This window comes from Crocuta crocuta, unplaced genomic scaffold, assembly GCF_008692635.1.
Source record: "Crocuta crocuta isolate KB4526 unplaced genomic scaffold, BGI_CrCroc_1.0 scaffold118, whole genome shotgun sequence".
NCBI classification, from domain to species: domain Eukaryota; kingdom Metazoa; phylum Chordata; class Mammalia; order Carnivora; family Hyaenidae; genus Crocuta; species Crocuta crocuta.
In genome coordinates this window covers 10,836,479-10,852,154 of record NW_027551558.1, presented here as the reverse complement: position 1 = coordinate 10,852,154, position 15,676 = coordinate 10,836,479, and the positions used below count along the sequence as shown (strand labels likewise).

Sequence of the window (15,676 nt, the reverse complement as noted above, 5' to 3'; positions counted from 1 at the left end):
GCACCATTTTGCCGGCGGCCATCTTTAGTGAGGGCAGACCAAAAGGCATGAGAACGGTGGCAAAATTAGTGGGACGCTGGCTCCTCTTTTCCGCCTGTCCCCTGCCTCATCTAGAGCCCAGAAGACTAGCAAAGAACCAAAAGGCTTAGAACTTTGAGGCTTAAAAAAAAACAGAAAACGGAGAAGGCATTCGTGACCACAGTAAAAATGGCGAAATCTGCTTAGTGCTGCTGTTTGACTGGGGTTACGTAGACCGGCGTGCTGCAAATCAGCTCTGGGCGGCTCTGGATTGGCTGTCGTTCTGCGGGCTGCGGAACGCAGACTTCGGCTGGACGCGACTGCGGTGTCACCTGTGCTCCTTCCTGAAAGGTTCTGGTTCTCAGACTTGCCGTCCTTCGTTTCGGTGTGCAGATCCCGGCCGACTGACCTTCAACTTGCGTACGTACAGAAGACATAGTGGGTTGTGGGAGGGGTTCCCTCCTTCCTTCCCTCACCCAGCCGCCCCTCAGTCCCCTGGTCTTCGCTTTTTGCTTGGCGTCCCTTCTCCGCGTGGCACATACTGCCACCACCCCTGACCTCCTCTCATTCACGCCGTCTCATCCCTGGGGTGGAGAGATGCGCAGGGAAAACGAGTAGGTCGTCCCGGAACACTCCTTCGTCTCCCCCACCTCATCCCTAGCTTTGCATATTGTCTTATCCGTGCGGATGAAAGATGGATGAACCGAGGCTTCTGGCATGGATGTAATCACTTAGGGCCTTATAGTCCCGTTATGGGACCTTGGTGGGCGGAATGATGGGGGTGGTTAGTGTTGGCTGCAGATCTCTTGTTCCCACTCGCCCGTTATTTTGCTGCGACACAGAGAGAGATTACGGGGGGAGGAGGCCTCGTAGCGGATCAGATCTGTAGTAAATCTGACGCAGCAGTGTACCTTTGATACCGAGGGGCGTTTTGTGGAAGACTGCCATGATGACATTCAACAGTGCGCAAGAAACTTAGATTTTTCATGTAATGATAGGTGCCAGCGTCTGTTGAGTGCACACTATGTGCCAGGCACTGTACTAAGATCGTACCATAAATTGTATAATTTTATTCTTAACGTCTCCATAAGGTGTCATCATCTCAGTTTTGCAGATGAAGAAACTGAGGCACACGTGGTGAGTGCAAGAGGACCTGAACCCAGGTGTCTCTTAACTACTTAAGAGCCTTTGATGGTTTAATAAGAACCATCGATTCAACAGAAACCAGAGGTGGCGTCACATTATATTCGTCCATCCTGAAGTGATGTGCTTTGTTTTAACTAAAGGGCTAAACACCTTTTAAAGGTGAAGTCCAGTCATTGTTACGTCCAACATTTGGAGCCGAAGCAGATGGAACTTTTTGCTTGACTCCAAGCCACTTGCTAAAACCTCCCAGAGCCACAGTTTGGTCACCTGTGAGACGAACATTACAACGGCTACTCTTATCAGGTCCTTATGAAATTTAAATTCGACAAAGTACATAAAAGTGCCTGGCATGTAGCAAACACTCAACGCTCCTCTACCTTTATTAAGTAATTAGGCTTTTCCTAATATACACACCAGAGGTCTGTTCTGAATTATGTAAGAGCAAAGCCATTTTGCCTTTTCACGCCCTCAAGAGTTCTGGAGATGCCCCCATTAAGTCCATGTATTTGTTTGCAAATTTTTATTTTATTTTATTTGTTTTTGTTTTGTTATTGTTTTTTAGTTTGCCTCATGTGTACGAGAATCAGTGCTGCATAGTTTGAGCCTGATAGGATTGCCTTTACAAATGAGACATTTAAGTCACGCCTGCCGAGAGGTGTCATTTGAATGAAACTTTAACTTATACAAGTTTTCAGGTATTTTTAACCTGAGTTATCAGCTGTCTGCAGTTATTCATAACCTGAGGGGTGGATGGCCCTGAAGGGGTGGGATAAGAACTGCAAATCTTAGATATTCTGAGAACCCACTCCTGTGAAATCTTGTGCTGACAGCCCCAAAGGGAGCATAAACCGGGGGCTCTGATATCATGCAGCAGAAGAGCAAACTATTTCTCCAGGCTTTGAAGTATAGTATTCCTCGCCTTGGGAAATGCATGCAGAAACAACACTTGAGTCACTGTAACTTCGTTGATCATTATTACGATAGAATAAAATTGAAAAATTATCACCTACCCAAGTGTCTGCAGAATAAACCCACGATATCAGAGTTAGCAAGAAACGTCCCAAGTCGGAGCTTCTCATGTAAGGTATGGACTTTTTAAATTAACCTATTTATAGGTCATTAAGATAAATTTTAGCTTACAAATAAAGAATGGGTAGGATATCACTTACGAATTTTCTCAGTAATTTTAGTTTGATTTTTAAAATGGTAAGCCTCAGTTGTGTACATAGCTCAATATAAGTGTAAAAGAACAGATCCATTTGTAGAGCTGTAGTGTAATATAAAGATGTGTACTGATGAAAAATGGTTCACCTTAGGAAATCCTTATGCCTGCCAGTGCATTTCAAAGTATAATTCACCTTCCTGAAATGCCTAGAATACCATAATAGCTTTTAAGTAAATCTAATAATCTACTGATTGCTTTACGAATCCCAAATTTGTAAGCTTCAGTAACTCCGTGTAATTGTGTGTTCTTTGTAAACAAACAAACAAAAGAAAAAATAAAGACTTGGATTTTTGACCACTTGGGTCCTTCAGGAAGATGCTCTCAGACTGTCGTACTTTCGCCAGACCCCCACCTTGAGGACCTGATAGCCCTTGTAGGGAGAGTCTCCCCACATTCTAATTTGCCTGGGACAGTCCCCATCTACACCTCTTGTCCCTGTGTAATTATTAGTAGTGTCCCCTTTTCCCTCAAAAGTGCCCCGGTTATGATGGTAAGTTTTGTGGACATCCTACTTATTTGGGATGAAGGTACTTATGCTGCTGCTACGTTGACATACCTCCCCTGCCATATACTTGTTATGTTCCTTAAATTACATGTGGGGGTGATACTCTTGCAGTAACTTAACATTTTAGTATCTTAAGTTCTGGTTTAAATTGCCTTGTTGCATACTTATTTCTTTTCGATCTGTTTTGGCTACTTCGATTTTTACTGTGGTAAAATGTGTAGGACATAAAATTTGCCGTTTTAACCACTTTTAAGTGTATAATTCAGTGGCATTAATTACACTCATGATGTTGGACAGGGGTCACCACTATTTCCAAAACCCTGTCATCACCCAAAAGAAATGTACCCTTAAAACTGTAACTCCCCACTGCCTCCTTTTCCAAGCCTCTGGTCACCTTTAATCTACTTCCTGTCTCTGGGAATTTGCCTATTTTAGATAAGTCATGTTAAGTGTTATAGAATATATTGGGATTTCATCCTCTTCATGGCTGAATAATGTTCCATTGTGTATTTATATACCATATTATCCATCCATCTATCGATAGACACTTGAGTGGCTTCTCTTTTTAGAAGTGATTTTTTTTTCATCTTTTACTCAATTTAGTCAATTACTTAATGTTTGCTCTTCTTAATTCATGCTTGTGGGTTCTTGTGTGTGTTTCGGTATTTTGTCTGTTTTTTGTTTGGTTTTGCTTTTAATTTTTTTTTCTGTAGTTCCTGGACTTTTTACTCTTTACGTCTTAGTCTTTCGCATTTTTTTTATAGTGTCTTGGCTTAGTTTAGCATGTTGCATCTTTCTTTACTCAGAAATTCTTTATGCCTTTTATTTCATTATTTTGTGTCTGTGTGTGCAGCTTTATTCTACTTAAGAAAGATAAACTTTTCAACTTTACCTGGTGGAAAAATGTTGGGCCTAGACAACATCTTATTTTACATTTTGTTTAGAACACTTTGTCATCTAGTACTCTTGAGGCTTAGTTTATAAATAGTAGGCAGGAATTACCGCCGAAGTGACAGCTGAGATGAGCTCACACCCTGAACAGGAGGTTGACTATTTTTTCCCTCCATCTGTCCCCAAGGCAACTTTTCAATTCTCTTTCATAGATTCCTGTCACCTAGAAACTTTAACCTGACTCGGGGACTCCAAGAAAAGTCGTTCTTCTAGTAACTCTTCAACTGAAAAACTGGTCCTGCTTTCGCATGTCCTACATCAGCCATTTCTTCTCTGAGAAGTGGGGAGGTCTGAAAGCTGCTCTCTGTCTTGTGTGATCACTGGGCCCTGGGGAAGCTGTGCGGAGACCTACAAACAAGAATGCCCATTTTCTTCTTTCAGCACGCTTCCCCTTGGTTCCAACTGCGTTCACTCCTCCAGGGGCAATAAAGTCAAAAAGAGTTGTTGGTGCCTGTAGGCAAATTACAATATGTATCCCCTTAAGGTAAAGACCTATTTAAGTTAACTGAAGAAGAGGGGCAGCAGATGCAATAGAAACGCCAGGGGTCTGTCCGTGACTGGTGTGTCAGTGAACTAGTCAGGATTCTCATCTTCCCAACTGGAAGAAGAAAGGGAGTTTCAAGGTAGGAGTCTCTAAAAGTCCTCCAGTGCTGTAGTTTCATGATTCTGTACCTCTTCCTTGTTAACCTTAGCAACAAATTATCCCCTGTACATTTGAGAGTCTTTAGTACCAACCCTCTTCTGCAGGATAGCTGTGTATCAGAAGTCCCTGGGAGCTTTTTAGAAATACAGATTCCTGGATCTTACCCAGCAGCTGCTGGAGCAAAACCTCTGTGGCTGAGGTCTTATTCTCCTCCTCCTCTTCCTCCCCCCCCCCCTTTTTTTAAGCTTCTCAGGTAATTCTGAAATTCCCAGCCTGCCACTGACAGCAGACTTGCATTTAGGATCTAGAGGTGCTTGGTTACCAAGTGTTACTGATCTAAACTTAATTGAATTCATTCAGTTCTGAAGTTCTCACTGGCAAGTACCTGAGCTTTTTTTTTTTTTTTTTAATTTTTGAGAGTGCACAAGTGGGGGAAGAAAAGAGGGGGAGGGACAGAGGATCTGAAGTGGGTTCTGCTCTGGGAGCAGAGAGCCTGATGTGGGGCTTGAGCACACAAACCATGAGATCATGACCTCAGCCAAAGTTGAACCCTCAACTAACTGAACCACCCAGTTGCCCCTTAGCTTTCTATTCACCAGTACCAGAAGGCAGGGTGAGCTTACTCCGTTTTACACCTCCACCAGCTAGTAATAGAAAAAGAGTAGCATCAGACCAGATACCACATATCTTTATCTTCTACAGCATTCTGCTCTGCCTACAAAATTAAGTCCTTTGATCATGCAGAGTTGAACAAGATACAAGAAGAAAACCAAATAAGAGGAGGGAACATACTGAATCCTTTGGCTAAACATGTTGGCTATTCCTACAATACAGATTATAGCAGGTCCTGCAGTAGTTCTAAGATCAATTAATTTGGCAGATGGGTATCTCCCTCACTAGCACCCCTGGCCGGTGACTTGTAGGCATTACCGACGGGTTTGAAGCATCGTCAGGAAAGAAGCAGAAAGGGAATATTTGAAAGCAAAACTCAGGAAAGCAAGAAAAGTGAACGGTGTAGTCTCACCATTGTTTTGTAGCAGCTCAGAGTGAGATTGCCTGTACAGCTTCATATTTTCTCCATAGTCCATTCCTTATGCTGCTGTAGTATGGCTCCTATTCCTCCTTTAAAATCTCAGTCAGTGTCACTAGTGATGGAGCATAATTCAGCCCTTCTGTTTCCTCCTCTTACAGGCTGTCTCAGTAAATTTGATACACTTGACCATCCCTTCTTTTTTTTAAATGTTTTTAATGTTTATTTCTGAGAGAAAGAGAGACAGTGTGAGNTTATGCTGCTGTAGTATGGCTCCTATTCCTCCTTTAAAATCTCAGTCAGTGTCACTAGTGATGGAGCATAATTCAGCCCTTCTGTTTCCTCCTCTTACAGGCCGTCTCAGTAAATTTGATACACTTGACCGTCCCTTCTTTTTTTTTTAATGTTTTTAATGTTTATTTATTTCTGAGAGAAAGAGAGACAGTGTGAGTGGGGGAGGGTCAGAGAGAGAGGGAAGTACAGAATCCAAAACAGATTCCAGGCTCTGAGCTAGCTGTCAGCACGTGGGCCTGAACCCACGAACCTTGAGATCATGACCTGAGCCCAAGTTAGACGCTTAACCGACTATGCCACTCAAGCACCCCTTGACCATCCCTTCTTGAAAGACTCTTCTGTGTTTGGCTCTTGACTCCATGTTTTCCTGGTTTTCTTCCTACCTTACAAACCTAACTTCAGTCTCCTTTTCTAACTTTTCTTTCAGATGACCTCTACATTTTGGAGTTTCTCGGGGCTTAGTCCTGCCCCTTTTTTCTCTCTCTAATTTCTTCTTAAGCAATCTTATCCATGCTTATGGATTTAAGTACTGTAGCAATTATTCATCCCAGACTCCTCTCTGCTACACAGTATTTCGAGGCCCACCTAACACTTGCCAGTTGAACAGCTTGCAACAAGCTTTCCGCAGTTGAACTTCCCCAACTCAATTCTACTTCTCATTGCTGTATACTTAGTGGTTCACAACTGCAAACACAGGAGAACATTTTTTATTCCTCCCGTCCCTGTACCTGCCGTCACGTCAGGTAATACCCCAAACTAACTTCATGATATTTAATGTATCTCAATAGCACTGTTATTAGGCTGTTATTTCCTTAATTATCTTAGCTTAATCAGCTTCACTTATTCCAAGGAATACATTGAGTAAATGACCAACTTGATGTGCCAGTTATATTCTTTTTAATAAAATGTTCCCATATCCCAAATCCTGTATACCATCATGTTGACATGCTTTCAGAAACACTACACTAACCTCCAAAATATATATTGCATCTGTCTCTTTTTTTCTGTCTGTACCATTACCCGTTTAGTCATCTTTCACCTGGACTACTAGAAAAGCCACCTAAACAGGCTCCTTATTTGCCCTCTTCTTCCCTTCCAACCCATTTTCCATACAACTGGAAAAATGATCTTAAACTATAAATTAAATGATGTCCATCCCCAACTTAAAATCCTCCCAGAATTTCTTACTACATAAAGACAAAATGCACTTTTCTAATCATGTCCCCCGAGGCCCTGTAGCACCTAGCCCTGTCCTGTTTCATGCCACTTTGCTCCCCATCCACCTTGGTAAAGCCACAGTGATCATCTCCCAAATCAAAGAATCCAGCTCTTTCTTATCCATTTAGGGCCTGTACATGCTATTCTCTTTAGGCCATTTACTTCTCCACGTCTAGTTTCTTGTCCTATTTCAGCTCTTGATTAAATGGTACTTCCTAAGAAAGTACATTTCTGATTATGGTGACCAAAGAAACTCTTCCTCACTTTGTTATTTTCTACCTTAGCCTTGTTTTCTTCCTGCCACTTGACTATAATTATTTTTTTATTCGTCATTTTCCAATGAAAATGTCTTCAGTTAGGAAAATATTTTGTCTTCCTAACTGACCTGTAAAATTCATGAGGCGACTTGGGTAGCTCAGTCAGTTAAGCCTTATTTTAGCTCAGGTCGTGATCTCATGGTCATGAGATTGAGCCCTGCATCTGCACCCAGCATGGATCCTGCTTGGGATTCTCTCTGTCCCTCCCTGGCTTGCACGTGCATGCTTGCTCACTCTCAAATAAATAAACTTTAAAAAGTAAATAAAATGTAACATTCATGGGGGATGAGGGGAGGGGCCCATTCCTGCCTTGTTCAACATCGTTTCCCGTGGTCTGAAACATTGCATGACATAGTAATATTGTTAAATGAATGCCTCTCTCCATAAATATGGGCCTACATCAGTTTTGTAGAATGCCATTCTGTTGATTGCAATATAATTATTGACCCCAAGTCCTAAAAGGATCGAGCTACACAAAAAAAGAAATGACTCAGATGTAGTTAAGGTTCTGCCAGACAGAGGGAGCAGCATGTGTAAAAGCTTCAAATCTAGAGAGGGTGTCAATGCAAGTAATGTAGCCAAAATGGTCAAAAACGAACCAAAAGAAGTAAACAGGGGCCAGAACATGTACAGGCAATTTTGTAAATCTAAGTTTGAACTACATCCTAAAAGTAATAGAAAGCCATTGAAAATCAGGTGCAGTCAGATTAGCATTTTAGAAGAATCGCGCTGACAGAACTGCAGAAAGAAAATTGACTGGAGGTAAGAGGCCTTGTCAGGAACTCAGACACATGCAGATGAGAGTCTAAACCAAGGCCGTAGCCATGAAAATGGAGAGAAGTAGATTTGAGGGAAGATTAAAGAGCTAGAATCACTCGAGCTTCATCATTATAGGGTGATTACATTTTATTGGGGACATCTTCATGGAGGAATAGAGAATATAGGTTAATAATCCCTCTTCTATTTGGATCCTAAAATTCAAAAGCCTCTTACAAAAGTTGTTTTAACTCCATCCCCATCCCCCGAAACTGACACAAAGCTATTATAGTTTTTATCCCAGTTAATAGATGTTTTGCTCCAAAATCATCTGTGTTTCATTAGAAGATAGTGTCCCCCCGCCCCCACTTACTGTGATAGGCACCATGTTAACTGTGCAAAATGATTAAATTCCAAAGCACATCTAGGCATCATTATGTTTCAGATGGACTTATGTCATAGTCACAAGTATACTCTGTTACTTAGATCTTAAGGGTGAAGACAGAGAAGGAATAAATATAATTTACTGCCAAAGCGGAGATTCCTCTAGACAGTTGGGTATCTGAGTCTGGAATTGGGGAAGAGTTATCCATACATAGGTACTGAGTTTAGGCCGTAAAAACCATACTTATCTGTACTATTATTATGTCATTTTGAACTTCCTTATTAGACTGTGACATCCATTTGGACAAGAATTTTATAATGTACGTCTTTATATGTCCAGCACAGAGCATAATGATATCCTCATAGTGGATAAGCAGTAAATGTTTCTGGAATAAATTAATAGGTGGATGAATAAATTTTTTATTTTCATGTAACCATAAATTTTACTACTGGAAGAAAGACCCCAGAAATCATCCAGTGTGAGCTCATTCTATGATCTGTTTTAAATTCATTTTTATATATGGTGTGAGGGGTAGGGGTCCACCTTCATTCTTTCGCTTGTAGATAGATTTGTTGAAAAGACTTATCCCTACACCATTTGTTGAAAAGACTATCTTTTTCCATTGAATTATGTTCACACCCTTTGTCAGAATCAATTGACCATAAATGTAAAGGTCTGAAACTCTCAGTTCTAGCCTGTTGATCTGTATGTCTATTGTGATGCCAATACCACACACTCTTGATTGTGAGAACCTTGTAGTAAGTTTTGAAATCAGGAAGTGTGTGAGTTCTTTCTTTACAGATGGAAAAACTGGAACCACAGAGCCATAGGTTAAGTCAAAAACATTAGCAGTCAGAACTAGACATCAGGTAACCTGATTTCCAATACCTTTTTTTTTTTAATACCTTTTATTATAAATTACTACAAATATTTACAGAGCCACAATACCATAACAAGTACGTACTCACTACTCAAATGTGACTTTTTTCTTTTTTTTAATTAATGTTTTTTTATTTATTTTTGAGAGTCAGAGAGAGACCGCGTGAGCAGGGGAGGGTCAGAGAGAGAGAGAGACACACACACAGAATCCGAAGACAGGCTCCAGGCTCTGAGCTAGCTGTCAGCACAGAGCCTGATGTGGGGCTCAAACCCATGAACCGTGAGATCATGACCTGAGCTGAAGTTGGATGCTTAACCGACTGAGCCACCCAGGCACACTTCAAATGTGACTTTTCTTAACTAGGAAAAATAACATACATTTGAAGACTCCAGTGTACCTCCCAGATCACATTTCCCAACCTCCCCAGTGGTGATCATTGTCCTTAATCTATCTTTCCATGTGTTGACATATATAGTGTTTTGCATGTTTTAAAACTTTATATACTTAAAATTGTATAACTTGCTTTTTTGTACAACTTCCGATTTTGAGATTCTACATTAATATGTATATTGCTGGTTCACTTCCTACAACTACTATGTAGTACCCATTGTGTGATATACCACAATTAGTCCATTTCCTTTGGACAAGCATATAGATTATATCCAATTTCCAGACTTACAGAGCAAGTCTGCAAAGGGCAATCTTATGTGTATCTCCTTATTCATATTCATATTCCATATTCATATCCATATTCTTATTCATATTCATATGTGCTAGACTGTCTCTAGAATCTTATAACTAAAATTAGAATTCCTGATTATAGGGAGGGCACCTGAGTGGGTTAGTTGGTTAGCGTCCGACTCTTGGTTTTGGCTCTGGTCATGAGCTCATGGTTTCGTGAATTCAAGCCCCATGTTGGGCTCTGCACTTGCAGTGCAGAGCCTACTTGGAATCCTCTCTCTCCCCCTCTCTCTCTGTCTCTTCCCTAGTCACACTGTCTCTGTCACTCTCAAAATAAGTAAACTTAAAAATAAAAGAATTCATGATTATATTCATTTGCTAATGTTTATCAAATTAATAAAACTATCTTACAGACAAACTAAGAATATGAGAGTTCTATCTGTATCTCAAATAACACTTGATATTATCAGACCTTTTTTTTTGTCTTCCAACAGATAAATATGTCAGTATGTCAAGTGTGTCATTAATATTCAATGTCCTGATTAGTGATGAAGTTGAGCATTTTTTTCTGTGTTCATCAACCCGTTTGGTTTTGTCTTCTCGAATTGCACATTCATATCCTTTAACCATTTTTCCTATTGAGTTTTCTTTTTCTTACTAATTCACAAGAGGTGTTTACATGTCCTTCGTCTTTTGTGTGCTGTAGATATCTTTTCTGTATTTGTGCTGTGTGTTTTCACTTTATGATGTCTTGTTTAAATGAGTTTTCTAATTTTTATGTTTTATGCTTTGTTTCATTTTACTCAGCAATTATTTGTTGAACCCCAACTCTGCACCATTCTAGCAATTAGGTATATAGCAGTGAGCAAAGGAAACAAAAATCCCTGCCTTCATGAAGTTTACCATTCTAGTTGAGAGAAGAGAGAAGAATGTAGTATATGAATAAAATATAAAGTATGTCAAAGGCAGTAGGTACAGTGCAACATAAATGGGGAAAGAATGAATAGGTCACATTGAGATAGGGAGGGTGGTTATTTAATAGGAGGGTCAGGGAAGGCCCAACCCAGAAGGTACCATTTGAGAAATAGCTTGAAGGAGGTATTTGAACATAGGGCATAGCAAGTTCCAAGAAACAGAGTTGGGAGCAAGTCAGTCATATTCAAGCAATATCAAAGAGGCCAGGATGGCTCAGAGCAAGTGGGTGTGGGAGGAATATAGTAGTAGATGGGGTCAGCAAGGTAGTGGAACAAATCCTGTAGGACCTTATAGACCATTGCAGGGATTTTCCCTTTTCTTCTTGAGTGAGATGGAAACCTGTTGGAGGGCTTCAAGTAAAGAAATGATATGATTGAACTTTAGGCTCATGCCAGCTCTTTTGTTGAAAATAGCTTATGGAAGACAGGAGCAGAAGCAGAGAGCATTTAGGCTTTTGCAGTAATCCAAAGGAGAGAGGATAACAGTACCACCAGAGTAGTGCCAGTACAAGACTACGAAGTGGTCAGATTCTAGATGTATCTTGAAAGTTGAATCAAAAGGATTTGCAGATCACTTGGTTGCATCAAGAGAAAAAGAGGAGACTATGGTTTTAAGCTTGAGCAACTGGAAGGACAGAATTGTCATTTATCAGGATGGGAGTCATTGGAGAACAAGAGTTTTGTGGGAGAGGATACATGGGGAGACTGGAGGTTCGGGGTTGGATGTCTTTGACATACCTATTAGTCATCCAAAGTAGAAATGTTGAATAGTCAGTTGGATATAGAAGTTCAACTTATGCAGGGGAAAAGTTCAGGCTAGAGATGTAATTTGGGAGTCCTCAGCATATAAATAGCATTGAAGGTCATAAGGCTGGATGAGATCATCAAGGGAATTCTTGCAGACTATAGATGAGGAAATGGTCCAGGATATGCTGATGTTAAGAAGCCAGGGAGCAGGAACCCACTAAAGAGACTAAGAAGGGCCAGTGAAATAGGACAACAATGAGAATGAGGTGGCCTGGAAGTCAGGAGAAGAAAAGTGTTTTCAGGAGGAGGAAGTGATCAACTGTGTCATGATGCTTATAGGTTAAGTAACATGAATACCTAGAATAACCTTTGTATTTTGCAGTGCTGTGGCCATCAGTGATCTTAACAAGAGGGTCAGTGGAATGAGCAGGGCAAGAAAAGGGAGGAAAGGAATTGGAAGTAGGGGGCATAGGGAACTATTACTTCCCTTCATTTAACCATCGCTTTTGAACAACCAGATAGCAAATATAACTAGATATTTTAAGTATAATTAAGGCTATTGAGAAGTGTTTCACAGATGCTAAATAAGATGCGAGCTAATACAAATACACTTGAGGTATGTTACTTACAGATTTTGTATGGTCCAGTGTAAAACAACAGAGACTGTTTATCAAGTCTAAGAAGTCCCTAATTTCTCTAAATTCTCCGTTCCTAACTAAGGTTTTATCATTTTTTAAAGTGCCTTGATGATTTTCTATTTTTTTCTGCATTAATTGAAATGGCCCTAAGATTTATCTCCTTTATTTGTGTTAGATTACGTTAATAGATTTTTTTAACATTGAACCATCCTTTAATTCTTAAGAAATATCCTACTTGGTCACAGAGGATTTTATTATTACTGTTACTATTTTTTGTTTTGTACTTTATAAAAATACACTGATTCATTATATATTTGGGTTTCTTAGTCTATATTATACGATAAATTGACTTTTAATTGTCTTTCATTGTCATTGTCCAGTTTTGGTGTCAAGGTTATATTTCCCTGATAAGTAGTTTTAGATAGTTGACATTGTTTTCTTAGTTAGCATATGAGAAGATCATCAGTTCCTTGAAGATTTAAGAAAGCAACCTTTGACAGCATCTGGATTTGGTATGTCTTTTAAGAAGAGGACACTTAATTACTAGTTTAATTTCTTTGATAGCTATTGGCTTATAGAGCTCTTCCTTTTTTTTTACTCTATTTTGGTAATTCATTTATTTTCTGGAAAATTATTCATTTTATCTATGTTTTCGAATGTATAGGCACAAAGAACTTTATTGTGACTTTTTAAAATCTGTATTACATCTGTAGTTATAGCACCTTTTTAATTTCTAATAGTCTTTTGAAAAGAACTTTTTATTGATCTTCTCTAGTTTCTTTACCAACTTCATTGAAACCACTTTATTTTGTTTCTTCTACTTCCTTAAGGTTTACTCTCTGTCTGGTTAAGTTGAAATGCTTCATATTGCATTTCACAGGACCTATAATGTCCTACTATTATGATGCTAAGCTTGATAATTTTGGTTCAAGTAATAATTGCTAGTTCTCTGTACGTAAAGGGGCCTTATTCCCTTTGCAGTTACTAAGTAATCAGTAGGGTAGTCCTTCAGTACTGTTACCCAGTATCATTTCACTTAATATGTTTAACAACTATTGATGATCTTTACCCTGATCAGTTGTTTCACTGGAGTTGCTAATGATTTTCTTATTTCTTTTACATTTATCAGCTGATATTATTCTGTAAAGCAGAGTTTTCTTTTTAGTTGAATTCTCTTTTCTTACTTTAATTTGGTGTGTTTGGAGAGGTTTCCTGTTTGTTTTGGCTTGTTTTCAACTTACTATGAATTTTTATATTTTTCAGGGGGAATATCAGTTTTAACCATTATTCTTTTTGATACTCATATTGTCCCAAATGTAGGAACCTGTAACAGACGGGCTCCATTAATGCATCTCCATTAATCTTTGGGCATGTCCTTGCTTAAAAACAAGCCTTCTTTTTACACTCTTGCCCTAGACTTGGAATTAGCCATTTATTAATGGTACCATTTTGACTAAAAGCTGTCCAGTAGTTTTCAACTGTGTGATTTTTTTGGTCGTTAGAATTCAGCATCTTTTGCCATAATGAAGTTCACATATTCCATTCTCCTGTTTCATAAGTTTCATTATTAAAATGGTGTTATGGTAGGCCACCTGGAAGGTGAAAAAGAGTGCCTTTTCCAACTAATGGAGTCTTTGTTGATACTGTACATGTAACCTTAAAATTTTAAGTTAAAGCTATTCTCACCTCAGCTCCATTAGGTAGTATAGGCCCTTCAAACAAGTAGACTATTAACATATTAGGATACTTGGCTATATATAATGGGTTTAGCTTGTGACCTAATGATAATGCTAAGCGGCATTGAAATGAAAGCTTAAAACACCTATTGGGTATTGTTAAAACACTTAAAACAGCTTGGAATACTTTAGGAATATTATATAAAATCTCAGTTTTTTCTGGGAGTAATTCCTTTTGAGGAATTATTTACAAAGCTTTGAATTTTACTTCCAAGTTAAGGCATTTAAAAATCCTATTGCTTTCAGGGTTATTTTGGTTCAGATAAGCTTGGTTTATTTGGATTTTTGACACAGAAAAAGGTTAATCAAGAATAAAATAAATTTGGGGGCGCCTGGGTGGCTTAGTCGGTTAAGCGTCTGACTTTCGCTTAGGCCATGATCTTGCGGTTCGTGGGTTCGAGTCCCACGTCGGGCTCTGTGCTGACTGCCAGCTCAGAGCCTGGAGCCTGTTTCAGAGTCTGTAACTCCCTCTTTCTCTGACCCTCCCCTGCTCATGCTGTCTCTCTCTCTTTCTCTCTCGTAGAAATTAAAAAAAAATAAAAAAATAAAATAAATTTGACCAAGAGAACAGGTATTATTCCCAGTTCTGTTGCCTTTAGCCCTGTGTTGGCCATGGCTCTATAAGAATGGGTATTAAGAAGAAAAAGAATGGTTATTTAAAAGGAGCAGGGCCCAGCTCCCTGATGCAGAATGTGCTAAAAACTGCAAGATAGAAAGAGCTACTGGTCATAGCTATCCTAACTCTACTTCATGGCCACTCTACTTCAATAGTTCCGATAAAATTACAGAACAAATAAGCAATATACCTGGAAATGAAAAAACAGTTCCAATAGCTAAGTTATAGTTTCGAGATAGATTTCTAATGATTTTCTGATTTTTGTTTTGAATGACAGTAGGAAATTATTAATACAAGTAATTTACCTCACTACTCTAAAGATCAACTCTAGATTTTGTGTAAATGCTAAAAAATAAATGAAAAATAAACCTAAGAGTCTCCAGTATTTGGATGTCAAATAATTACTAAAGCATATTAAATATACAATTGAAGTAAAGAACGAATGACTTAGACTACCATAACAATTGTCCCTAATTGGAATCTAATCCAGATCATAGAGCATCTCAAAAAGTCCAAAGGAAAAACTTTGAAAATGATCATTTTTCCAGCAATTTGTTTTGGTGATATATCCGTTTTATTCTTGTGTTTGAGATTATAAACTTTTTGTGATATAAACTGTATTTATAGCTTACATTCTCTACAGTGTTGGTAAAGTATCATGGACACGCTTGTGCAATTAATATTTACCAGCTGTTAGTGGTCCTTCCCAAAGGCTTAGGGCCCTTCTGGCACAAATCACTGTACAGTTGTCATCTTTGGCAGAAAGCTGACATTGACGATCTTGACTAAAATTCTTTTGCTTAACCAAAGCAAGCCTGTGGAGTTTTGAATTAGTGAACCTTTTTTATGTGATAACTGAAGTCCCTGCCATATCCAAATTTTAATAATTCATATGGCATTTATATGCTCACCAGAG

General features: G+C 39.0%; 1 protein-coding gene across 1 annotated transcript in view; it reads left to right on the top strand.

The window, feature by feature from the left end:
• The first annotated feature begins 322 nt into the window (after positions 1 to 322).
• Positions 323 to 15,676, top strand: part of PREPL (prolyl endopeptidase like) — an 82,761-nt gene continuing 67,407 nt past the window's right edge. The window contains exons 1-2 of the mRNA XM_077749204.1: positions 323 to 438; positions 1,727 to 2,248. Coding sequence (XP_077605330.1) covers positions 2,030 to 2,248 — 219 coding nt within the window. The 5' untranslated portion in view covers positions 323 to 438; positions 1,727 to 2,029. The remainder of the gene's footprint in view (positions 439 to 1,726; positions 2,249 to 15,676) is intronic.